This window comes from Geotrypetes seraphini, chromosome 1 (genome assembly GCF_902459505.1).
Source record: "Geotrypetes seraphini chromosome 1, aGeoSer1.1, whole genome shotgun sequence".
NCBI lineage: Eukaryota > Metazoa > Chordata > Amphibia > Gymnophiona > Dermophiidae > Geotrypetes > Geotrypetes seraphini.
Window position 1 is genome coordinate 483,214,291 of NC_047084.1, and position 18,535 is coordinate 483,232,825.

The following is an 18,535-nucleotide window of genomic DNA, read 5'->3' on the forward strand; positions in this document are numbered from 1 at the left end:
TGATATGGGCTCCTCTAAACTTCTTTTAATGTAATGTAAATCACAAATGTAATGTTTTAATATGATCGGGAATCTTCGGTCCAGTAATTAACCTCAAAAAATTATATTCCGTCCTTTTCCCTATTATCATAAGGTTCGGAAGAATATAAGTCTTTATAAAAATTTAGAAATTGACTTAAAATACTACCAATTTGAGTATGTGTATACCCTTTCTCATCCTTAATTGCAATAATTTTTGTTCTTCTCTTCTTCACTTTAAGATAGTTTGCCAATAATCTTCCCGCCTCATTTGAGTTTCCATAATACAGAGTCTGTTGGGAAAACAAATCCTTCCTTACCTCATTATATTTACCTTTTGCTTTTAATAGAGCCTGTAGAGTACAGTGCTCCCATTTATTTATCAATTTAGACTCTAGGGCATAGATTCTGTAAAATGCGCCTAACTTTAGGCGTGCTTTAGGCGTCCCATTCAAGTGGATAATGAGCGATTTAAGGGTCTTAACAAGCGTTAATTGGAACTTAGACGGAGTTAGGCATCCTTAGAGCACAGACGCGAGATAGGCGTTGATGTAGGGAATAGTCACATTTAAGTCTGTAGACGTGGACGTAATATGGGCGTGGTTAAGGATAGGCACCACATAGAAGCTAGGTAGGCAACAGAGGATGTCTAAACAGTGTGGAAAATGTAGGCGTAGGAAAAGCTGGTCTAAGTGTAGTTTTTGCTTCATTTCAATGCAGTTTCAGCTTTCGTAGCCGGAGACTTCCTATAGACACAGATTAGGCGTGCTTTCAGCTTTCGCAATATTTCCTATAGTGAGTTTGAATATGTTTTTTTTTCTTCTTTCTCCCTCCTAATAGATTTAATAAGCCACCATATCAATAGAGCACATCAATATAAACATATTGCATGGAAAACATAGTATTTTTCTGCTCAAACAGTAATATGATTTAGTCATTACACTACCTTTGGCTTTCCTGCTTAAAAAGAACCCCCTTTTTTCTCAACAAACAGTACTGCAATCAGCTCTTTCTTGAAAGCAAAGAACATGAAAAACATCATTATTGCACACATTACTTCATTTCTCAGCGCTTAAAAAGAGAAAAACAGATACAGACCTTAACTTGCATTTTCCCTCATTGCAAAATGGAGCTCTTCAGCTTCACAAAGCTGACCTCATTGTGAGATCATCAAGCTGCACCTTCAAGGTAGTATGCCATAATTAAAAGAACTCACAACCTCTGTATGACAGCATAGGACTTTAACCCATAGAACTATATCAGCTTCTACTCAGGTGGATCTCACTGCCCTTTCATCTTAGTTGACTGACCTGCCTATGTATCATCTGATTAGCTATCATATCACAATCACCACAAAGAAAGCATTTGTGGCTCACCAGGTTAATTTGCCTCGTCCATCTTCTCAAGTACCCCGGTTCAAATCCCACCTTCACTCATTTTAACAACTTTCTAACAGCTTCCTATTAGCTGTCATAAAAGGGTCTAGATCAGGGGTAGGGAATTCCGGTCCTCGAGAGCCGTATTCCAGTTGGGTTTTCAGGATTTCCCCAGTGAATATTGTAACAACCCCAGCCCTAGAGCTAGGCTTGTCCCAGGTAGGAATCCCCAAACTACTAGACTGCAGCTAAAAAGAGCAGATCAGTGCAGTAGTTCTGTTAGCCCCAAAGTTGCTGAGCATAAAAAGTCTGACTTTGTGCAGGGACTCAGGGGGGAGGGGGAATGTCATAGGAACAGCCTCAAGGAACCTGAGATAGCCGGTAGGAAGGAACAGCCCAGAAGTCAGCCTAATGCTGGAATTGCTCAGCTGCTGAAACTAATTAGGGCTCAGGAGAAAGCCCAGCAATCCAGGAAGCTTAAATTAGTAGCTCCTGAGCCAAGGGAAGAAGAGGTCTTCAAAGCCAGTTCTCCTCCCTCTCACCTGGAGAATGAGATTGAGATGGAAGAACTAGAAACCTTCCCTGAAGCAAGCCAGTTTTCCAGCCTACATTCTACAGAAGATATGGACACTTCTATGGAACCTGCTGAGGAACTGATGGACGAGAGTTAAGTGTTTTTTTTCTCTCTTGCCTGTTTGGATTTGCTGCTGCCAATAAGTGAGCAGGGCTGGGCTTGCTACTGAAGCTCAGCATTTTTGTTTTTGAAACTTTCCAGAGCAGGGGTGTTTTCTTTTGCTACTGCTTGCAGGAGACTTGGAACTTAACTGAGGGTAGTGTGGGGTAAGTCCCCGAAGATCTTTGGGTTGGGATTGTGGGGCCAGTTTTGATAATTGGTATTAATGTGGACTCAGCTGCACCCCTCCCCCACCTGCTTATAGAGCTGGTGTGGAAAGCCGGTTGCAGGCCAGGCGAGTCCAGTGTTCTGGACTGAAATAGAGGAACTCTTTGACAAGCTGAATTTAAAGACTGTGAAAGATTGATTCTCAACATTGCTATAGTTTTGTTTTGAACTGTGAAACAAGGACTGTGAATTTATTGATGAACCGGGTCTTTGCACTTACCTGTGGAAAGGCAGAGGACTGCCTTTTGCAAGGCCTCCCATCTTGGTTTTGTTAGCAAGCCTGTTTTGAGAAGCAGTATCTGTTCTGGCAGCACTGCTAATTCAATGACACTGCCTTATTAAAAGCTTGCTCTCATTCAGAACACTTGGTTTGTTTTTGGTGTTTTGGTGAATGTTCATTGCACTGTTATTAATGCCAGCAGGACCCTTCTACATTAAGAAGGCGCGCTCAGGACTATTATTTTGCACACCGCCCGGTAGCCATTCTGACAACCTAGTACCGGGGGTGTGACAATATGCATGAGATCTATTTGCATGCACTGCTTTCAATGCATATTCATTGGGGAAATCCTGAAAACCTGACTGGAATACGGCTCTCGAGGACCGGAGTTCCCTACCCCTGGTCTAGATGGTGGACTTTGCTGTTTTTAGCAGCACATTTTCTTTTCTAGGCAAACTTATTTTCTCCTTCCCATGGTTAGGACATCCTAAGCTGTAATGGGAGGAAACATCTCTTCTGAGAGAAAGATGCTATTTGTGGCTCACCAGGTTAATGCACCTTGTCTATATTCTGAAGCTCCTGGGTTCAAATCCCACCCTCACCTTTACTTATTTTAACAGCTTCCTATTAGCTGTCATAAGAGGGTCTAGATGGTGGACTTTGCCGTTTTTAGCAGCACATTTCCTTTTCCAGGCAAACTTATTTTCTCCTTCCCATGGCTAGGACATCCTAAGCTGTCATGGGAGGAAACATCTCCTCTTACAGAAAGATGCCATTTGTGGCTCACCAGGTTAATGTGCCTTGTTGCACTTTGTCTATCTTCTGAAGCTCCTGGGTTCAAATCCCACCCTCACCTTTACTCATTTTAACAGCATCCTAACAGCTCTCATAAGTGATGGACTTTGCTGTTTTTCATCAGTATTCTGCAGATTGCAGGTACAGGTGCATCAGATACATTCATCTTCTCTCTGCTACAAGCCATTCTGGTAGGAATGGATTTCCTTCTATGCAATATCTGCACAGGGCACAAGATAGAAGAGTTTACTAAAACTTCAGAGGACTTGGACAGGTATTGAAGGAAGGTACATGTTTTTGAGATGTACCACAGAGAAATTCCTGTTGGTATATTCAGCTTGGCTGTTTGTGATTTCATGCTTGAGGAGTGTGTGTTGGGGTGGGGGAGCGGGGTTTAGGAAGAGAGAACAGACTGCTTTAGACACTTGAGAATTGCTGCAGATCATTTTAAAGATCAACTCAAATATGTTTAAGCAAAGGAATGGCCAAAGAGTTTGAAGGTTTTCTGGTAGAAAAATTAATATCAAATATTTGTTAACCGCACTCAAGACTTGAACCCCTGACCTATGGAAGATAAAAGTAGCATCTTAAGGCATAGAGCTATAGAAGGAACTTTGTTTAGAATTTGGTAACAGTGCCTCTACAGACTAAGCAGATGACAAATGGCTTCTAGTAAAAGCTTTGAGAAGGGAAGGAATTGATTAAAAGTCAGGACAGGTGTGTTTGCCCAAACCACACCTAAAGCACGCCCAATCAGATTTGAAAGTTTTCTGGTGGGAAGTCCAAACGGTGCCTATGACGTCAGACGCTACTTAGTATTCCTTAGTATAAGAAGGTCCATCAGAGCAGTGTTTTCTTTTAGGACACCTAATTCTGTGTCAATGCTTATTTCCGAGACTTTACTTTACTTGATTATATTTTAACCTTTTCATTCCTATATCTGCCACAACTCTCCATTTCATAGGACCATTAGCAGCTATAGTAATTTGCAATTTTGATGTTTGTCTAACCTTTTTCATCTTTCCAGGAACAAATCTAGGTGAAAATAATATATTGCTAGCTATTTGGGTGTCTTTATTATAAAAAAGCTCAGGCAGAACTGATTTCTTCTTTTGGACTCCCATGCTTATGGTGATGCTCTATTAACTTTTTCTTCCCCTGAAATCTGCCACAATTCTCTCCATTCCACAGGGTCATTAGCAGGTCTGAGAATTAGTGATGATAATAATTGGTTCCAGGAATCTTGGCTGAAAAAACCCCATATTTGAAAATTTGGTGCCTGCAAAATGGATATGCAAGTTACATGAATATGTGGAACCTATAGCAGTGCTTTTCCTCATAGAGCTAAAGGTAAATCTTTTTAGAGTCATAATTGATAGGCATCCTTATTATAAAAAAAGGAACAGTGTTTCTTTTGCTTCTGTTCATTCTAGCTGTTATTCTGAGACTGTGCTGCATTTTATTTTTCCACATGTCTTGACCTTTCCCCCTTTTCTCCTGATTTCCTGTTCCCAGGTCTGTTCAAACAGTTCATCACAAGAGCTTGCACCTGGACAAAGCTCAAATACTAAAACAGACAGAATAGGTAAGAATGATGTACTGAAACCTTTGTTTGCCCTTGTGATGAATTATCTATATTTTCACAATACTAACATGTTTCACACTTTTTTTCCCTTCAGAAGGGTGTAGTTATAGAAGATTTTCTGAGAAAAGTCAATTGGTGAGTTTTACAAAGGTGTGCTAAATTCATGCATGCACTAACTACTAACGTGTGCATAAGATAACATGCACATGTTAACCTTTACCACAAACTAACGGCGCCTACACAGTGCCGCTTCAGCATGCGGTAAAAGAAAGTTTTTTCGCGCACTGAAGCGGCACCGTTTAAGCGCCATTAGTGTGTGGTAAAGGTTAACGCATGCGTTTTATCCTTTACACACGTTAGTAATTAGTGCATGTGTGGATTTGTAAAAAACAGCTTAAAACTCACCAATCAACTCTTAATTTGTCTCAATCCATCTTCCTTTTTCTTCAGCCTGCCTTCTACCAGGAGCAGATTCTGGGACCTTACCATTCTACCACAGTAACAACTTGGACCTACGAGTGCCTTACTCCGCATACCTGTCATCTATCTTATTGAACTGCAGTTGCTGCTTTCCTGGACTGTGCAATAAAAATCTTATACCATTTTTCACGTTGTGCTTATTTCTATTGAGTAGCAGCCGGGCATTAGTGTTTCCTTAATAAGCACCACTTCAGCTCCTTAGTCACATTGACCTTTGTCTTATCTAGTGTTCCATGAGGCCCAAGCTGCAAAAGGGGGGGTGGGCGTGGCAAACAGGGTAGCTGGCATGTCTCCTGCTTCACAGCCTGCAACTAGCATATTTGAGATTAGATGAGAGGTGGAGAGGATGAACCAGGTGCCTTAACTTGGTGGCTTCTTTCAGTCAGTTTCCTACCCTGACAGCTTGAGATATGCTGAACTGCATCCGATTCTACATTTTTTGGGTGCCCAAAGGATGCCTAAACAGCACAGTATAATCCAGTTAGACTTGCTATGATTTTATGGCTGATTCTGTAGTACAGGGGTTAGAATGAAGGTTGGGGTGTGGGCCTGGTCTGGGTTCGACTCCCTCATGTCCTTCAGCTGACAAAATACTCATTTTAATAAAAATTACAAGCTACAGACCAATCACATCTAATTTTTATCTCAAACAGCACAACATTAGCAATACTAGAAACAATCTATTCCAAAAGTTGAGTTTGCATTTGATACAAAACAGCAGTATTTGAATCCACATCACATTTATTGAACCCAACGTGAGATTCTGGCTTTTGGGACAATGAATGCAGTGCTTTAAGCAATTGAGCTACCAGTCTTTTTTCTCAACTATGAGATGAAAGCTAAGCAGCTTTTACCTTATAAGATCACTAAACTATGATATGACAGGGGAGTCAGAAAAACTAGAGCGGAAGGTGCTGTAGCTCAATGAGTAAAAGTGCTGTCCTGATCTTCCAGAAGTTGTGAGTTCAACTCCTGGCCTTTTACTTGTGCAGGTGCACTTTGATGATGTCACAATGAGGTCATAATTGTGCAGCTCCATACCTCCATTTGCAATTAACTAGAAGCCACATTCAGGTCTGTTCTGTGTTTTATTCTGTTTTTAAGCTTGGCCAATTAAAGTTATGGGCTTTCTGTTTGCTTTGAAGAATGAGCTGATTGTAGCAATGTTTCATGACAAAGAGAGCGTTATTTAGAGCAAGAAATCGCTTCTAAAAACCTCTTTCAAATAATGTCTGTGGAATGCCCAGAGAAAGCTGATTGGATAATCTAAATAGCATGTATTATGCTAAAGCCTTTCTGGAGCTTAAACCACGTCTATTTGAAGCCTATACGGAGCTCAAAATCCTATGCTTTACACTTCTTATAGGAGCTAATGATACCATTGCTATACAAGTTTCTGTGTAGCACAGGAGTGAAACTTCCCCCCTTCCATGCTGATGTTCTCAGATCAACTCCCACTGAAACTAATATATTATAAATATCCTTTTAAACATGGTATACTGTGTATTTATTATCCTTTTAATGGTGGTATACTTTGGGTTAATTATGTTAAAGCTAACAGTCCTGAAATAATAACAAATCAGTAAAAAACACCTTTTTATATATAACATTGTAGGGACATCTATCTGGCGTCTATATGGGATTTTTGGGAACGCGTGCCTAATAGACGCCTAAGATATGCTTAGTGCATTAGAGACGTCTATACGATGTCTAAATAGAGCCTAAATAATGCTGATTGCCACTTGTGCCACAAGGACGTCTAAAGCACGCCTAAAGTTAGGCGCACTTTACAGAATCTAGGCCTAGATGTTTAATTTTTTTTTCCAAATTAGAAAATTGTTTTTTTAATTTGTTTTATAATATAAGCAGAATATGAAATGTTTGTCACGTCCTTTTTGAATAATGACATAAAGCATTTTGATTGGCTCTATAAAATCTTGGAGTTCTTAGCCCTTGGCGCCATTTTGAATTTAATCTTTTGAGCCATGAGCAAAGTCGCAAGTTCCAATGTATTTTATATTAAGCACTATTATTAAGGCTTAAATTTAAGCTATTTCAAAGATAGTGAATATTGAAAGTAATACTGTTGTTTATCATTTAGGTACTGCTACATTTACAAACCCCTGACAAAGCTGACTTGGGTGAAACGGTGGCCCCGTCGGGTTCCACAAAGCAGTATTGCTGATTCACAAGATAAGTGCCTTATGAAAGTTTTTGCACTATCTCTATTCTATGAAATATAAAGTTTATAAAAAGTTTCAAAATTTAAAAATCTTTCTCTATACTAGAAGGTAGAGCCAATGATTGAGATTTTTGATTGATCTGGAATCTTGGTAAATCATTGCCTGATTTCAAGATCTCTGAGGCTCCCTTATATTTATTTGCACTATTATTAGTGGAGGTGCTAATTTTATGGTGTATTTTGGTTCAGACAGCCTTAAAGGCATCCCATAAATTTTCCATGGAGATTTCTTCCAATATATTAAATTTGAAAGAATTCATTAATTCTTCAAGGAACTTTGTATCCGCAAGCAATGTATTATCAAATCTCCATACAGATCTATTAGCTTCTTGTTCAGATAATTGAAGTTCAATCCATATACCACCATGATCAGACAAAATAATTGGATCTATGGAGGCCTTTGTCACCTGCTGAACTATTTGAGTTGAGACAAAATATAATCAATTCTTGAAAAGGACTTATGAACATGTGAACAAAAGAAAATTCCCGATCATTAAAATGAAGTATTCGCCATATATGTACCAAATTATCTAACCCTAATGATTTTATACATTTGCTCAGTTTTTTATCCATCAATGGATCCATAACAGCGTTAAAATCTCCAGCTACTACTATTTTAGAAGCAGCCAGTAGGAGTATCAATTGCTGCAGTGTTTTAAAAAATTCATTTTGATTCGAATTAGGGGCATACACATTGAACAATGCCAGGGTATTATTTCCCATAATCATATCTACATATACCTACCTTCCTAAGGGATCTGAACCAATTAAGTGAAAAATAGCTGTACATTTCTTATTTATAAGAATAGCTACCCCTACTTTTTTCCCTATTGCTGGGGTGAAAAAACATTGTTTTACCCAACCTCCTTCCAATTTTTTTTGACTCTACCACAGACAGATGAGTCTCCTGTATATAGTAAACATCAGCATTCTGTTGTTTCAAATAAGTGAGTGTTTTTTTTCCTTTTAATCTGATGGTTGAGGCCATTAAAATTTTAAACGCCATCATAAACTTTATAATCAAAACATCTAATCAAAATCAAGTAGCTAATATCATTCTGAGTCTCCTGAATACGTGGAGGGGCATAATCAAAAAAAGCGTCTAAGTCCCCTTTTGGCCTAAGTCCCTAAACGTTCAACCCAGAAGCAGGGAAAGTGTCCATAACCAAAACAAACGTCCATGTTTTGATTATGGCCTTCCTCTGCCTAAACGCCCAATCTCCACTACGTCTAAAAGTACACCCACATCACTTCTACACTTTTTAACCATAATGAAACAAAAAAATGCCTAAGCCCCAAACATCCAACAGAAGGGCTTTTAGGCGAAGGAGGAGCCAGTCCTTCACCTAAAAGCTGGATTCTGTAACCGGTAAACTGTTTTGGTTATAGGTGTTGTACGCCTTGTGTAGGTCAGCCTACCTCCCGCCCACTGCCCGCCCTTTCCCCTCCTCTAAACACACCTCTTTTCTCTCTGTGCATTTAGAGGCAGGGGAAAGGCCTAAGCTGGTTTTAGATACGTCTAAAAACCAGCTTTGGTTATGGGTACCTGGACGATCAGGCTTTTTGATATTCCAAGTAGCCATTTAGGACACTTTTTAGATGTTTTTTTTTTTTTTATTATTACCCCCATACCATTTCCCCAAATTTAAAACTTTGAACATAAAAGTTTTCCCCTTTTAACCCTCCCAAACCCCCCCTTTCAACCACCCTACCCTCTCATATTACTAGAAAAAGTGAAAACTTGAAAACACACATATTAGATCAGGTAAAAAGAAAACCCCCAACAGAATAACCATTAAATCCTTTTTCAGAAATAAGTCACTTAAAGAATCATAATAATAATTCATCTAAAAACTTATCCATTTCAAAAATAACAGAGCTAACTTAACTTAAAATTAATCCTTAAGAATCATTAAATTATTATCCCAAATAGAGTAAACAATAGAATATTGATATAATAGGTAATGTATCCCAACCCTATATTCAATTATATATCTAGTCATGTTTTCCCCCTTTAATATTATAAAAATCAATGCATTATTCATGAAGAAACAGATCCCCCTATAAATATTAATTTCATTTTACCTTTTGAATTTATATCCTAAAATTAAGTATCTTATCATAAAAAATAATATAATAATGTAAATAAATATCCTGCTATTTTAACTATGAAATCTTTGATTTATCTGTGTGATCTCTCATATTAAATAATGAATGAATGAAGAAATTAATACCTTTTCAATCATCATCTACCTTTTCAATCATCAATAAATAAAATCATTAACTTATCAATTAGCAGAAATTTCTAACGCTGTATATATTCCAAAGTTGTCCAGTAAATCCACTTTGTGCACTGTCTAAACCAACAGATATTTCCTATTAACTTTAATTAGTTATAAAATTCCGATTCAGTTTTCCTAAGTTGTAAAATTTGATCAACTTAACAGTTACAAATGACTCTGGATTATGACTCTATTGTTTTAACAAGTTGTATTACTTGTGAATAACATAATAATGAATAAAAATAAAAATATTAAAAAAACAACAAATGCCCACCTAGCATATATTGATGTTGTTATTTATATGAAATGGAAGATATACGGTGTGGAAACAGAAGGAATAGATATCATTCTGCCGAGATGTAAACAGGCCTAGTATCATAAAGAATGGGTGTCATGAAATTTTCATTATATGTTTACAAATTTGCATTGAAAAGCATTGAGATTAAGCATCAGATTTCTGCATCTTAGTAGCCACGAATTTGGTCTTGGAGAATGTGATGTACAGTGTCAGCAACTATGAGGCAAACTTGGTTTTTTTTGTTGCATAGAGCATTTTGGACCCCTGTTCGTTTACAAAAGTTAGATAGCTCTAAATCTAATAGATGCTGGCACTGTAATCTGGAACCAGGGACATTGGATCATCTACTATTGTCCCTGTATTAAGTTATTTTGGAATTCAATTTGGACTCAAGTAAATTCTCTATTGGAAAACCATGTTGCGCTTTCTTATGATACAGTTTTATTTGGAATGGTTATGAGGAAAAATTGTCAAATATCATCACACAACAATAAACTTTTATTAATTATGACAGGGGTTGTCATTCAACATATTACCAATAACTGGAAAAATTACAATAATCTTAATTACACATTCTGGTGGAATTCGTTATGTCATATTTTTAAGATGGAAAGAGCAATAGCGTTGCAAAAAGGGAATAGGCATTTTTCATCTTTTTTTTTAGATTTACTATATGCACACTTAGGGGGGAGGGAGGATTTAGGGAGGAAATTTTATAATTATGTTTATAATAATAGTATAATATATTTTATATAGAATAACTGATGAAGGGTGGGTGGGAAGGGGTTTTTATCATTAATGGTCTATTAGAATTTATGTGTTAGATTTTAAAGTGCTATATTGGAATCAATTTATGATATATTTATGTGCACTTGTTTGATTTTAAAATGAATAAAGAATTGGGGGAAAAAAAAAAAAAGCAGACAGTTCCCATCTATTCACTGATCCTTTGGTGTTATAAGCCCTGTCATACTCTTAATTTCATAGTCACACTAGTATTGTAAATTTATCAGTCGTGCGATTCCTTTCGTAATACGTTTTCTCCTGCTTCCATTCTGAAATCAGTTGTAACAGTAACGTCTCAAGACCAAAGAAATCTCTGACATTCTATTGTCAACGTTTCCTCTCCTGAGCAGTTAAACCTTTAATCATTCCTCATATATATTTCTAATGTATATAATGACAGACTCAAATAAACCATATTTAGAAATCAATTCTATCATAAATAAGTTTCCTCAGGTAAAACCTCTCAAAACGAAAGTATTTATGAAGACATTGGTTCTTCTATTTGTTTTAAAAATTCCTGCAATTCTTTTGGCTCCTTGAAATTGATTGTTTTATTTCTGTATGTCACCCTCATAATCGCAGGATAAATTAACCCGTATTTGGCCTCAATGCTTCTCGATTGCGGCCTTAAGTCTAGAAATCTCTTCCTTTTAGCTGCAGTTGCTTGCGCGAAGTCTGGCACAATATGAATACGGGAATCCTGAAACTTTAAATTTTTATTCTCCTTCGCAAGGCGACATATTTACAATGCATGTTGGTGCCTTAAAAGCTTGAAGATTAATGGACATGGTTCCCTTTGATTGTCTAATCTTTTTGAAGGAATCCTATGGGCTCTTTCTATTTCTTTTTTTTTTTTTTTTTTTTAAGTTCAATATTTTTTATTGAGTTTTTTGAAAAAATATAAGAAACAGTTCAAGTACAAGATATCAAAAAATAAAACAAAACATTTAGTATAACAAATATTCAGTTACAGTGTGCAATGTAGAATTGAATCGTTTTAAAAGATCCAAAGTACTAGGACTGTTCATGAAAAAATAATAAAAGAAAAGATAAGAGGAAAGAGAAATTGAAGGAAGAAAGAAAAAGAATAAAATGAGGAAAAAGATGAAGGTAAAGACTTCGTTTTAAATGGCAGGAATTTAGGGAGGAGATTCTCCAAAAAGGAAGTCGGGTTATGTTTCTCCGCCCCTTCCGGTAACCCTAAAAGTCGCAGGTTATTCCTTCTCTCCCTATTACAACAATCCTCAAGCTCCCGCGTAAGTATCTCAATCTTTTTATGATCAGGCTTTATTTTAAGTATTTCTACTTCAACGGTCTCAATCCTTTTCTCTAAATTATCCATTTTGTTTTCAGCTAATTCCATTTTTTATTGAGAATTGAAATTTCTTCTTTCACCTCTTGTATTTTCTTTGAGTTGTCCAATACAATTTCTCTAATTGCTCGCAGCTCAACAAGGATATCATTATTATCCAGATTGTCCTTCAGTAACAGATTTTTCGAGGGGGTTGCTGGCTTCGACCTTTTAGCACTTTCCGTTGCTGTAAAAGCTGAATCAGCCTTTACTTGTTTCCCGGATGCCATAATATATTATGTTCACCTTTTTGAGCCGGATAAAAAAAAAATTGTGTAACCTATTTATCTTTTAAAAGGTCTGTCAGGATGGAGCTCACCGTTTACCTGACCATGCTCATGTGCTTCCAAGCCATGCCCTCAGATGGGGGGATTCTTATTCTTCATTAAATATTAGGATAAATAGAAAAGAATATATTGTATAATATAAGTGAATGCATATGAAATGGTAGGGATGGGAGGGGGGATAAATTTTATTTATTTAAAAGGACTGTAGTAGAAAATCAAGTGATGTTTAAGTTCAAATGTTATTTCCTGATACACTTGTTGTAAGTTGTAAAAATGAATAAAGATTAAAAAAAAAAAAAAAAAAGATACTCCCAATAATCACTTACCGCCCCCCCCCCCCAATTTGGGCGCCACTCTCCTTCACCCTCTATCTTTCCTCCAACTGCCCACCCCCTCAAACAAAACAAAAAAAAAACAACCAAACCTGACCATATCTCTCTTATTACCCAATCTCAAGGTTATGGTGCAGGGCCAGTACGGGGTCTTGAGGTTATGGTACTGGGCTGGTGTGAGGTCTTGAGTATCTGTGCATGTACAGATCCTTAAGCCCTACACTGGCCCAGCACCATAACCTAGTGATGAAGTGAGAAGAGAGATACTTTCATCATGGGGGAAATGGAGGGGGGATGAAAGGTGGAGGAGAGCAATGCCATTTACTGCATGAGACAGGTTGAAGGACAGAAATACTTGGTGTTTCTAATAATAATCCAGGCAATTATTAGAGAGAATATAGTATATATCCATTTTTCATGATTAAAAAAACTCACACATTTCTACTTCTTCAAAAACACTCCCTTGCAGTGAACTTACCACCATATTTGGGTTGTACAGCTTTCTTGCCAAGATAAAGTATGGCACCAGTTGCTACAATATAATTCATTATGGTGCCAACACGAGCTGGATATGCAATCACAAACAGGCCAAAGATATCAAAGAAGACCATATTTCCATGGTGATATTGAGAAGGATTTGCCAATTTATCAGAGGTTGCCAGATATTTTAGGACACCTAAAATGTTGTCACCTGTTAAACACACAAAATATATAAGGCAAAATAAAGTAATGGACTCAATTCAGTAGCAGAGATAAGGAATAAGGATAGAAAACACATTTTAGTCTACAGCAGGGGTGTCAAAGTCAATCACATAAGGGGCCAAAATGTAAAACACAGGCTAAGTCACAGGCCAAATTTTTTATTAAGATGCTTACCACTTCTTCTATTAAATTGCGCTAGCAGTTTTTAGCACAGAAAGCCACACTGAATGGCCTGCGCTGCTCCCGACGTTCATAGGAACTCTATGAGTATCAGGAGCAATGCGGACCATTCAACGTGGCACCCCGTGCTAGAAACTGCTAGCGCAGTTTAATAGAAGAGGCCCTTAGTCTTAGTAGAAGTATAGATCCTTCCTTACCCTCAGGCACTTGTGTGACACACCCTGCTCTAACCTAGCTTTTATACTAGAACTGGGTCCTTCTGCCTGCGAATGGGTACTGAGGCAGTGTGGTGAGGAGCTTGGAGCACCGCTGGGCGTGGGGCTGCATGATCAGGTGCTTAGATGCTGCACCATCACTGCAGGCCACATAAAACAGTCAGGCGGGCCAGATTCGGCTCCGGGGCCTTGTGTTTGACACGTGTGGTCTACAGGGAACATATCTAGCTCATCTAAGGTAAAATTTGGTCTTACCTGATAATTTACTTCCCTTGTTTTCTGCTAGACTAGTCCAGACCAATGAGTTATGTACCCTACCAGCAGATGGAGGCAACAAAGCTCAACTCCAGAGTGACATCAAGAGCATAAAGAGTGATGCAGCCTAGAAGCTGTCAGTATGCTAGTGCCAGAGCAAACATTTACTCAGCAAAACCTATCATACATTGAACCTCTTTGAGAACCCTATGTCGATTCAGCAACTTATTAACAAGAAATGCAGAGCAGGAATAGCAACGAGACTAGTCAGTTACCAAAAGTGATCCCTCAAAAAAACCACTGTCTTTCTGGGTGAGCCCTGGACTGATCTAGCAAAGAAATCATGATGAATCAATCTTTACCATTTTATCCTGCTAAACCAGTCTAGACCAATAAGATGTACAAAACCTCTATCCCTCAAGGTAGAAAGATGACAAAGATCCCTCAAACACTGCTTTTCCAAAGGCAGTATCCGCTCTGGCACAAATATCAATCTTTAATTGTTTTGCAAAAGAAAGAATACAGTGACAACTACCGTATTTTCGCGGATATAACGCGCGCGTTATACGTGATTTTACGTACCGCGCATACCCCTCGCGCGTTATATGCCTGAGCGCGGTATACAAAAATTTTTAAACATAGTTCCCACCCCGCCCGACGCCCGATTCACCCCCCCAGCAGGACCGCTCGCACCCCCACCCCGAACGACCGCTCGCACGCGCTCCCACCCGCATCCACGATCGGAGCAAGAGGGAGCCCAAGCCCTCTTGCCCGGCCGACTCCCCGACGTCCGATACATCCCCCCCCCGGCAGGACCACTCGCACCCTCACCCCGAAGGACCGCCGACTCCCCAACAATATCGGGCCAGGAGGGAGCCCAAACCCTCCTGGCCACGGCGACCCCCTAACCCCACCCCGCACTACATTACGGGCAGGAGGGATCCCAGGCCCTCCTGCCCTCGACGCAAACCCCCTCCCCCCAACGACCGCCCCCCCCCCAAGAACCTCCGCCCGTCCCCCAGCCGACCCGCGACCCCCCTGGCCGACCCCCACGACACCCCCACCCGCCTTCCCCGTACTTTGTGTAGTTGGGCCAGAAGGGAGCCCAAACCCTCCTGGCCACGGCGACCCCCTAACCCCACCCCGCACTACATTACGGGCAGGAGGGATCCCAGGCCCTCCTGCCCTCGACGCAAACCCCCCTCCCCCCCAGCCGACCCGCGACCCCCCTGGCCGACCCCCACGACCCCCCCACCCCCCTTCCCCGTACCTTTGGAAGTTGGCCGGACAGACGGGAGCCAAACCCGCCTGTCCGGCAGGCAGCCAACGAAGGAATGAGGCCGGATTGGCCCATCCGTCCTAAAGCTCCGCCTACTGGTGGGGCCTAAGGCGCGTGGGCCAATCAGAATAGGCCCTGGAGCCTTAGGTCCCACCTGGGGGCGCGGCCTGAGGCACATGGGCCAAACCCGACCATGTGTCTCAGGCAGCGCCCCCAGGTGGGACCTAAGGCTCCAGGGCCTATTCTGATTGGCCCACGCGCCTTAGGCCCCACCAGTAGGCGGAGCTTTAGGACGGATGGGCCAATCCGGCCTCATTCCTTCGTTGGCTGCCTGCCGGACAGGCGGGTTTGGCTCCCGTCTGTCCGGCCAACTTCCAAAGGTACGGGGAAGGGGGGTGGGGAGGTCGTGGGGGTCGGCCAGGGGGGTCGCGGGTCGGCTGGGGGGGAGGGGGGTTTGCGTCGAGGGCAGGAGGGCCTGGGATCCCTCCTGCCCGTAATGTAGTGCAGGGTGGGGTTAGGGGGTCGCCGTGGCCAGGAGGATTTGGGCTCCCTCCTGGCCCAATATTGTCGGGGAGTCGGCGGTCCTTCGGGGTGGGGGTGCGAGTGGTCCTGCCGAGGGGGGAGAAGAATCGGACGTCGAGGGGAGGCATCAGGCTTTCAGGATGGGGACAGGACTTCAAGGGGGGACAGGCAGATCTTCAAGGGGGACAGGCAGACCTTCAAGGGGGACAGGACTTCAAGGGGGGACAGGCAGACCTTCAAGGGGGGACAGGCAGACCTTCAAGGGGGGACAGGACTTCAAGGGGGACAGGCACGGAGAGGCGGGGCAGTGCACCGAAAGTCAGGGCGGGTGAACGGTGAGTCGGGGCAACCAGAGGAGAGTCGGGGCAGTGCACCGAAAGTCAGGGTGAGTCGGGGCAACCAGAGGAGAGTCGGGGCAGTGCACCGAAAGTCAGGGTGAGTCGGGGCAACCAGATGAGAGTCGGGGAGGGCGAAAGGAGAGTCGGGGTGGCCAGAGGAGAGTCGGGGAGAGCGAAAGGAGAGTCGGGGTGGCCAGAGGAGAGTCGGGCAGCATGCGCGTTATATGCCTGAGCGCGGTATAGAAAAGTTTTTGTACATATCATCGTGATTTCTGCGCGCTATACCCCTGTGCGCGTTTTACAATGGTGCGCGTTATATCCGCGAAAATACGGTATATCACCTTACAAATCTTTTCCAGAGTTATTGCTTGGGATTCTGGCCAGGTCACCTGAGATTTTATCAAAGAAACACAGAAAAATGAAGGCAAAGAAAGATCATAAGGTCTATCCAGTCTGCCCATCCACACCACACACCATTCCTTCCTCTCCCTATGAGGTCCCATTTTCTCCACTATCTCTACCAGGAGACCATTTCACAAATTATATGAAGAAATGTTTCCTTAGGTTACTCCCGAGTCTGTCCTCTCTGACATTCATCAAATGCCCCCTGTGACATCTAAGGGCATCACAAAAGAGAACAGTGAGAACACAAGAATAGCCTTACTGAGTCAGACCAATGATCCATCAAGCCCAGTATCCCGTTCTCACAGTGGCCAATCCAGGTCACTAGTACCTGGCCAAAACCCAAGTAGCAGCAATATTCCATGCAACCAATCCAGTTAAGCTCTGGAACGCATTGACAGAGGATGTGGTAGAGTGGTTAACGTAGCTGGTTTTAGAAAATGTTTGGACAAGTTCCTGGAAGAAAAGTCCATAGTCTGCTATTGAGACAGACACGGGGGGAAGCCACTACTTGCCCTAGATTGGTAGCAAGGAATGTTAGTACTATTTGTTTCTTTGTCAGGTACTTGTGACCTGGATTGGCCACCGTGGATACAGGACACTGGGCTAGGTAGACCATTGGTCTGTCCCAGCAAGGATATTCTTATGTTCTTTATCTGTGAACCAGAAGAAAAAAATACTTGCTAAGCAATTCTGCTTTATCTTTATGAACTTTTACATATTACTCTCCTTCACCCCTGCCACTTTTGTACTTCCTTGTATTAATATATTTAAGTTCAATATGTTTATTGTTTTTTATAAAATGCATAGAAAACATAATAGAATACATGACAAAGTCATAAACCGCAATAATAAGTCAGTACAGAAGAGAACTAAGAGAACAGTCGTGGTTAAACATATGATAGTCATTCAGCAAATGCAAAAGGATATTCACAGCAAATCTATATGAAAGATCAGAAAAGATTATTAGCAATGACACTTTAATCAGTGGCAGATAATGCCTTACAATACAAAGTCAAGGGAAGCCAAACCTTATCATGAGAAATAATAGAACCACGTTTTTCAGCAAAGAATCTCTCATATCTCATGGTCAAACAAACTGTATTCCACCACAGAGCATATGATAAATTATCCGCCTTTTTCCAATTCGAGATAATGAGCTTAAGCGCTATCAGAACTAAACATCTGAGCAGCTTGGCTAATGAGTCGTCTAATGAGGTTCTCAAGCCATGCCTGCCGTAGATCAGAATTGCAAGGGTGGGAGGTTCGTTTATGCCCACTATCTTAGATATGGTTTCCCAAATCTGAGACCAGAAAGTTTTAATTGGTGGGCAAGTAAAAATCATGTGGTCAAGAGTTCCCTCATTCGCGTTACAAGACCAACAGCTTTTTATCTCTGAATTAGGCAATTTTGATAACTTATAGGGGGTCCAGAATGCCCTATGTAGTAAGAAATACATTGATTGAATAATAGAGGAAGAATGTAAAACTGTATTAACATCCTTCCACACCTTGGGCCAACAAGAATGAGATAAGGCAACACCTGTGTCAATAGACCACACATCCCAAAGACCCAGGGTCAAGTCATATTTGAGAGTAAGGAGTACCAAGCAGCAACTTGTCCTTTAGACTTGATTGCCATCAATTCGTATAATTTTAAAATAGATGGCTTAGAGCATGTGATATTAC

At 40.9% G+C, this 18,535-nt stretch overlaps 1 protein-coding gene across 1 annotated transcript in view; it reads right to left on the bottom strand.

The window, feature by feature from the left end:
• Nucleotides 1-18,535, bottom strand: part of ERMP1 (endoplasmic reticulum metallopeptidase 1) — a 189,571-nt gene that overhangs the window by 99,355 nt on the left and 71,681 nt on the right. Inside the window, exon 7 of the mRNA XM_033925775.1 lies at nucleotides 13,432-13,644. Within this exon, the coding sequence (XP_033781666.1) occupies nucleotides 13,432-13,644 (213 nt within the window). The remainder of the gene's footprint in view (nucleotides 1-13,431; nucleotides 13,645-18,535) is intronic.